Source organism: Montipora foliosa, chromosome 3 (assembly GCF_036669935.1).
Source record: "Montipora foliosa isolate CH-2021 chromosome 3, ASM3666993v2, whole genome shotgun sequence".
NCBI lineage: Eukaryota > Metazoa > Cnidaria > Anthozoa > Scleractinia > Acroporidae > Montipora > Montipora foliosa.
In genome coordinates this window covers 60,835,849-60,843,874 of record NC_090871.1, presented here as the reverse complement: position 1 = coordinate 60,843,874, position 8,026 = coordinate 60,835,849, and the positions used below count along the sequence as shown (strand labels likewise).

The 8,026-nt window shown below is 39.0% G+C and overlaps 1 protein-coding gene and 1 pseudogene across 3 annotated transcripts in view; one reads left to right on the top strand and one right to left on the bottom strand.

The window, feature by feature from the left end:
• LOC137995059 (prolyl 4-hydroxylase subunit alpha-1-like) overlaps positions 1-3,882 on the top strand; it is a 25,865-nt gene extending 21,983 nt beyond the window's left edge. Inside the window, exons 9-13 of one of the 3 annotated variants that reach the window (XM_068840646.1) lie at positions 1-19; positions 129-191; positions 2,027-2,095; positions 3,053-3,149; positions 3,356-3,882. The exon at positions 1-19 is cut by the window's left edge and continues 35 nt beyond it. In XM_068840646.1, coding sequence (XP_068696747.1) covers positions 1-19; positions 129-191; positions 2,027-2,095; positions 3,053-3,149; positions 3,356-3,417 — 310 coding nt within the window. In that variant the 3' untranslated portion in view covers positions 3,418-3,882. The remainder of the gene's footprint in view (positions 20-128; positions 192-2,026; positions 2,096-3,052; positions 3,150-3,355) is intronic. The other 2 variants (XM_068840645.1, XM_068840644.1) reach the window with 2 other exon arrangements.
• A 2,330-nt stretch (positions 3,883-6,212) lies between these two features.
• On the bottom strand, positions 6,213-7,602 carry LOC137996194 (uncharacterized; annotated as a pseudogene).
• Positions 7,603-8,026: the final 424 nt, after the last annotated feature.

The following is an 8,026-nucleotide window of genomic DNA, read 5'->3' as shown; positions in this document are numbered from 1 at the left end:
TCATTTCGATTACGTGCAGGTGGGTAAATAACAATGATATGTTTACAATAATGCTGATGACGATGACGGATGTCGATGTCGACGGCAATTATGAATATGACGATGCAAAACCTGTATTTTCATTGCAGAATTCCGACGGAACATTGCCCAATGGGGAAATTGGTGATAGGGTTGCAACTGTGTTATTTTATGTAAGTAAGATAAAACCTATTATTATATGGACGGGAGGCTTTCACCGGGAACTAAAGCACTCGTAGAATCCATACGTCCCGTACTACATCCGGGAACCGAGTGGCGAATGGCGTACTTTTCGTTTGTAACAAGAGTGGTCATATAGTGATATTTCAGTCTTGTTTAGAAACATTGACGTTACATACATTTCTTTTGATATTGAAATTTGCCAATCACGGAACAAAAGAAGATATTGTTTCAACAGGCAATTCGCTTCTGGTTGACACATTCATAACCATGGTGACGTAACGAGAAATATCGCTATTGAGCAATGACGCCACGATTCCTGCTTTTTTTTGTTTGTAGTAATACCCAGTATTTGTATTTAATCTCTACCATGTATATTCATTGCCTATATAATATAAAGAAAATTACACGTCAGCTAGAGGATATGAATTTTCTGTTCTCGTGGCAAGAACAATATTCGCTTCTCTCACTCGTGAGATATTGTTTTTGCCACTCAAACTTAAAATTCATATCTTCACCGCATCGCGTTTCGGCAAAGCGTTGGGCAAAAATGTTTGCTTTTTGTCGAAATCAAAGAAACTTGTTTATTTTACCTGATTCAGTACCTGTTTGGCACAGATATCATGCAACTCCGCACAAGAGAGAGAAAAAGCTACAACAAGAGAACGTCACGGCGATCATATTGTTGGAGAGAGCAAGAGCGAAAAAGACTATTAGGAATTTGAATCTATTAGAGCGGTTTTCAATTGAGTGTCGAAAGTAAATAGTGAATTACTGTGGTCTTGCACTACTTCACTCAGTGATTGGTTCAAAGTTTTCGCGCCATTTTTTCAACCAATCAGAAGTGAAACCAAAACCAATCGTGGCTCGCGCGTACACATTTTCGCCCGCTTTGTGTTGGCTACGTGTAATTATTTCGAGTTTTGATTGGTTTACTGGATTGTCTCCGTCCTTTTTGATTGGCCAAAGTAGTTACTTTGGTTTTGGTTTTACGACACTTACTTGAAAACCGCTCTATTATGCAAAACTTAAGCTACATTTTTCTATTGTTTTGGCACCAATATGGCCGTCTTATCACGAGATTGCAATCAAAGAATAGAAAGCATAGGAAACAGCAATCTTTCTCTGATAATATTCACCATCACCTCATCCGTAACTTGTTACATCATTAGTCAGAGGAGATGTTGCCGGTAAAATCAGTTCTTAGGTTGAATCTGTTTTCAGTACCGAGGTTAAATTTGTGGTCGTCATTTTACCTAGGTTGAATATGCGCTCCACCTAGGCAACCCCCTAAAAAGGATTGGAAACACCTATACCTTCCCTTAAGCTCTGTCTTACGCGTCTTAACACATCTTCTTAATGTTTCCTATTAATCTCATCGATTTCTGTGTTAATTCACTTTTCCATTCAGTCTCAACATTACAACATGGTAAGGGAACAAAGAACTGTACTATGCACTTACCGATACTCTAACTCGAACCCTCCAGATCGATAGTCCTGTGTCTTCACCACTACAAGGAAGAACAAGCTCAACCCAAGACAGTTCTTTTCATTCATGATTTACTTTTCTATTATAAGTCAAGTGATATAGATGTATAATAACCAAAACTAATACTAACCTGACCCTATTTTTTCTCTAGGCTTAGGTTCCAAAAACTTTCCTCAATTCATCTGAGTGCGTATTTAACCTAGCCTAAAGATTGCCAATTTAACCTAGGTAAAAACGGATTCAACCTGAGAACGGATTTTACTGGCAACAGAGACTGGTTCTTTCTTCGATCCCTAAGAAATTGCAAAGTTAGCTTATAGTATCTGTGCTTGTTCGCAGCTGAGTGACGTTGATGCCGGAGGTTCGACGGTCTTCCTCGATATCGAAGAATTTGTTAATCCTAAAAAGGTTTGTTTTCTTGAAGTCCTTAGAATTCCCTCACCTACTTTTAATTACAGTTCTTATAACCATTCTGTGGCAATGTTGCAGCATCTTGTCCTAGAATGTATCGTCCCTCTAAGCCCCAGATACTCGTTTTTAACACTAAAACAGCTGATATATGCGCCTCCGTCTAAATCAATGCACGAGTATTAAAAGACAGCTTGTTAGACAGAAGTTTGATTGAAACTATTAAATTCTTCTTACAAGAAATGTTCGATACACGTCATGCAACGTGCAGGCTTTTTTTTCTTTCATACAAGTTATTTGTATGTAGCTACACTTTACGATGTTGATAGCTCCATAGCTGTCCGCAAGCTTGTCACTCCCTTGATCTTGATCTTGATCTGATCACCTTCTTGGCAGGTAAAAATTGTTTTAAGTATGCAAACATACAACGGAGGTAACAATAAAGTCGTTCAAGACAGTGAAATAAAGTTGGGTTTTTGTTGGCTTTGTTTTGGCTATTTCCTGATCTTTAATATTGGCCTTAAAGCTTGCTAATATAAATTGCGCTCAGTTTTTTTTCCAGATCTCTTCATGGTTTCCTCGTCTTCCTTGATTTGTACTGGAAGGTCCTAATACGTGACGTAGCCCACAGTTTTGAGGGATCACGTGATAGAGACACGTGGACCCAGAGAACTAAGAAAATAGGGAAAACAATGGAGCTCATTTCCGTTCATTTCTACCCTTTTGCTTTAAAAGTGCGACTTTTTAAGTATTCTCCAAAGGCAGTGACGAGCTTGCAACGTGTTCAACGTCGTTGTCTCGCTCCTACATCTCATCGATACTTTTGTTTTCGATTGTTCAATTTGAGTGGTCATTGAAAGTTATTGTCCGGCATGTTCAAGGCAAAACCGTACAATACTGTGGCGCTTAGAAATAGCAAAGGATGTCAAAGTGTGACCATTACGTCTCTCATTGCAGGGTGATGCTGTCTTTTGGTACAATCTTGATAAAAATGGTCGACCCGATGTGAGAACACGACATGCCGCTTGTCCTGTTATTGTAGGTTCAAAATGGGGTAAATATTTTCAAAGAAACATTTTCAATAGGTGAATCTAAACTGCTTCATGTTTATGTGGTATGCTTTTCTTGCTTTACATATATACTTATGTAAAATTGGCTGACCATAATATATTCTTATCACATTTTGCAAACTCCTTTGGACAAGGGTAACGTAGGCTCTGGGGACGGTTTTAAGAAGCCGACTATTTTCTTTTTTTGCAGTCGCAAACAAGTGGATCAATGAAAGAGGACAGGAGTTTCGCCGTCCATGCACCAAGGGCTAATTTTAATTCGCCTTTGCAATTCACGAGCTGTCAAAAGTCATTGGGCTTTTAACTCCCGTCCATACTACCTCAGTTTTAATTGTCTCATAAATAACAAAATGGAGGGGTTTTCAAACGATTGTTGAATCAAATTGATTTCGCACATGCTTTTGCCGATGCATTGCACTTGGGGATTGCCTCAAAATCCTGTGCCTCATTCTTAGCCAATCAGGGTCAAAAGAAGAACTCAACTGTGACTTGTTCGCCACGTTTTCCCGCGCTCAGAGTCTGCTTCATGAATTTTGAATTTTTCACGTGACTGTGTCCGCGTCATTTCCTTCATGACCAACGACGTATTCAGAGTGAGGCAGTTCCAATTCCACCAGGACTAATTCTGCTTTCTTAGCTCGAGTGCAAAATAAATTTCACTGGATATAAAATTATTCTTGAAGCCTAAGAGGACATTAAATGGAGATTTTTAAAAAGGCTGCTGGTGTTTTGAAAAAGAACTCTCGTCTTTTTGAATTTCTCTCCGGCTTCCCGCACTTGTCGCACTTTTACGTCCTTTTACGTCCCCCGGGATCCCATCCCCTCTCTCCCAGCTTTTGGAACAAGAATTTGTCAACAAGTGATTGGTCAAAGCACCACGAAGCTTTCTGGAATACTTGTTGTCATGCTCAATCCATGCAAGCTCCAAGTGACCATGATAGCCAAGGGAATCTTCACAACAATGACTGCAGTTTCGATCCCAGTCGCCGTTTCATGTTACGGGCCACGTTCAAATCCATTTCAGTTTACTTTTTGCGCGAAACGAAAAACTCAAATTTTTGGGACATCTTGAGAACGTCTGAACACGTGACTTAAAAGTAAAGAGAAGAGTGAGGGACACCTCATGGCGTTTATCATGAAGAACAATTTTAATCCTGGAATGAAACTGATTAGGCTTTAACAGGCCTTTTGCAACAAACGATCACATGGTACAATATCCGCCATGCTGGAGGGCAAGCTCATGATTATTCCCCCACTGGGATATTAAAACAAAGAAACCTGAACCAGTCAAGCTTGACTTAATGGGGGAATAGTAATGAGCTTGCCCTCCGGCATGGCGGATTTTGTACCATGTGATCGTTTGTTGCAAAAGGATTTTTCTTGAGGTCGACTTGATCACCTTTCTTGTGCCTAAGAACCACTGTCGCATTTTTTCACCAATTAGACACCTTTAGACGGGTCAAATTTAAGAGCTTCCCAAAAATTGAGAATCTAGTAATTCCTTGTAATTTCTAGTAATTCCTTCTATGCGAGAGGACCTTGCTATTTTTGTTCATACTATACTAGGGTAATAGCGACCTTAAGCAAGGATGACGAAGATGGCTAGGAGAACGACATATAACAATAGGTTTAATTAGCAAAAACAATAGTTCTGCATGCCCTGCACGTGCGTTTTACATTTTAATACATTTCTTTGCCTTTCTCGTCTTGAAAACGAGGGGAAATGATCAAATTTGATGCCATGTGGAGGACGAGACCACCTGACGATAAATTTTCAATTAAAAAAGAGGATTTTGTATGGTGTGGCTCAGTCCACAATAATCCGAATGTTTGTGCCGTGGATTAATTATATTTATTATATAAACACCAATGAGATACCAAGTGAGCTTTCGCGCGAAAACGTGATATCTTCACAAGTGAAGATAACATGTTATTTTCGCACGTGAAAAGATCACTGTTGTTATGGTTACACATGAAAGTCGCGCCTTTCGTTGCCTTTTGTGAATGATTATTTAATTAGTGTTTATATAATAAATAGAATATTACATGGCCGCTTGGAGATACGGAATTTCTCTTCTCGTGTTGACAAATACTTCACGAGTGAGCGCAGCGAACAAGTGAAATATTTTTCAACACTCGAAGAGAAATTTCGTATCTCCGCGCGGCCATGTAATATCCTCTATGTATTTAAAGTTCGGACAAGTTTGTATCTGGCCTTCCAAGGAAATTGTTCATAAGATAATGCCACCTGATTTTAAAGAAAAAATCCTTTTAACACGGGTCATCATTGACTGCACAGAGGTTCGATGTGAATTTCGAAGCAGCTTGTTCCTCAACTCAGAGTTATTCAGCTCATACAAACATCATGTAACTCTTAAAGGACTTGTGGGTATTTTTCCAAGTGGTGCATTTACTTTCATCAGCCAGTTATCCACAGGAAGTATCTCTGACCGGAAAATTATACAACGAAGTGGTTTTCTTTCACAGGAGTTTGATAATGGTGACAGTGTCATGGCTGATAAAGGATTCCAAATACAAGACATTTTACCTCTTGGTGTGAAACTTAACATCCCACCTTTCCTTGGAGAGAACTCTCAAATGACAGCTGAAGATGTTATGATAACACAGTCAACAAAGTGTCAGTTTGAGAATACACGTAGAAAGGGAGATAAATAAAATAAAAACTACCACATCTGGGATGGTTTGATACCCTTAAGTTTATTTGGGGTTGTCAACCAGACGAGGAGCGTTTAAACCTAAATAATGAGGCTAATGTCTATAATAAGTAATTTAAAATTATCTTGCTGCCTTGGCATTTTCATAAGAAAGTGTGTAAAATAGCAAGATTTCCTTTCCTTGGAGAGAACTCTCAAATGACAGCTGAAGATGTTATGATAACACAACAAAGTGTCAGTTTGAGAATACACGTAGAAAGGGAGATAAATAAAATAAAAACTACCACATCTGGGATGGTTTGATACCCTTAAGTTTATTTGGGGTTGTCAACCAGACGAGGAGCGTTTAAACCTAAATAATGAGGCTAATGTCTATAATAAGTAAATTTCAAATTCTCTTGCTGCCTTGGCATTTTCATAAGAAAGTGTGTAAAATAGCAAGATTTTAAATTTAGCACTCAAGTTATCCCAATAGTCAATGTCAAATGCAATACGTTCAATGTTTATGTCCTTGCTGGTATACACTATAAAGTCAACCCATTAGCTCCAGTGACATCCCATCATTCCTTGCACTTGAGAGTAGTATTCGTGATTTCTCTTGAGCCTAGGTTCACCATTTACTTCCTCCATAAAAAAATCCATTCCCTGAACACGCATCAAGCGGTGTCACCAGGTACTTGGTTTCGGGACATTTTACCTCAGAGAGACCAAATGGTTCCGAATAGCTTGGGTCAATCACCTTGCCATCAGACGAGGCACCCAAATAAAGTGCAGTTAGGCTAATTAAAAGTTCAGACTTAAAAACCCTGACAGGTCTTCTGATTCATATGTTTCTGATACTGCTTTAAAGCGACGGCTTCATATTTACGCCCATGATTTAAATACCTTGATGTAAACTGTTTAGGGTGCAAGAGGTTATTTACTAATGTGTCATGATTCATTTTTCTATTTCTGATTAATCCAAAATTTGAAGCTGTAAATCTAAACCTCCGTTCATTTTTCCATTCTTTACAGTCAGCCTGCCCCCTTGTGTTGCTTTCAACTTCATTAATTTTGTCACAGACAGCTGGTAGATTTTCTAGCAGGGCCTTCTCTGCTTCAGAAATACCAGTTGGTAGGCCAAATTGCTGTCTTTGGGTGCTGTAGGGAAATCTTGGGAAGCCGGGAAACTTTGGTACAGCTGTCAAGTTACAAAATACTTTAAGGACGGTGCCTACTATTGTTATTGCGCATACTTTCTGCGCTTCTCAAGATACTCGGATTTCCTATCGGTGATGCTTACTAATACTGGGATATTTTTGCGCGGTTTAAAACTATCTGGAGAAAGTAGATCTTAGTAAGTAGCCATGCATTTTTGAGAGATAATTAAGCTTCAATTTGAGAAAGAACGCCATACATTGCTTTGTATTTTAAACGGCTTTTTACAAATATTATTCATGAATTATCTCTCAAAAATGCGTGGTTGCCCCCAATTTTCTTTTTGGATTTCAATAACACTTGTTAAGATCTACATTTACTTCATAATCACACACCGGGGAAAAAATATCTTTAATTAGTAGGCACCGTCCTTAAAGTTATCTTCTGCGACAGCAAGTTGATAACTTGCAAAGGCCCCTGTTGGGCTTTTGCCAAATTTTGTCTCCATTAATTTCGGTACCTCCTCAGACTCAAGCACAACTTGCACCAGGGCCATTTTAGGGTTGCTTTCATTCAATCGTGACAGTAATTTGTGCTCATCTTCTTGCTGTTTTTCTGGCTTCATAAAGCTAGAAGGCACCTTAACCCAAGATCTCTTGTTGATGACATGTCCTGCTCTTGATGTTTGTTGGTGACAATTACCTCCATCAAGGGTTGTGGAGATATTGAATCCTCTCTTCCTCTTCTATGTCACTGCTGCAGAGTAGAGGGTACAGCTCTGCTTAGGCTGCATGTCATCTTCATTTTGAAGCTCACCCACGCTTTTGCACTCGTACAGGATGAACTTGCAAATTTTCATCAAAAGCGCGAGAACGTGATGGCAAAAACCGACCTTGCCAGCAACACATGTGCATGATTCAGGTCTCACTTCACTATTTAAGAGAGAAAGTGCTACTCTCAAGGAATGGGGTGGATCACTTTTGCAAAAACTATGATGACAATGAGCCGTAAAATAATAAAAAAAATTGAAGTCGCTTGTCGATTTTTAT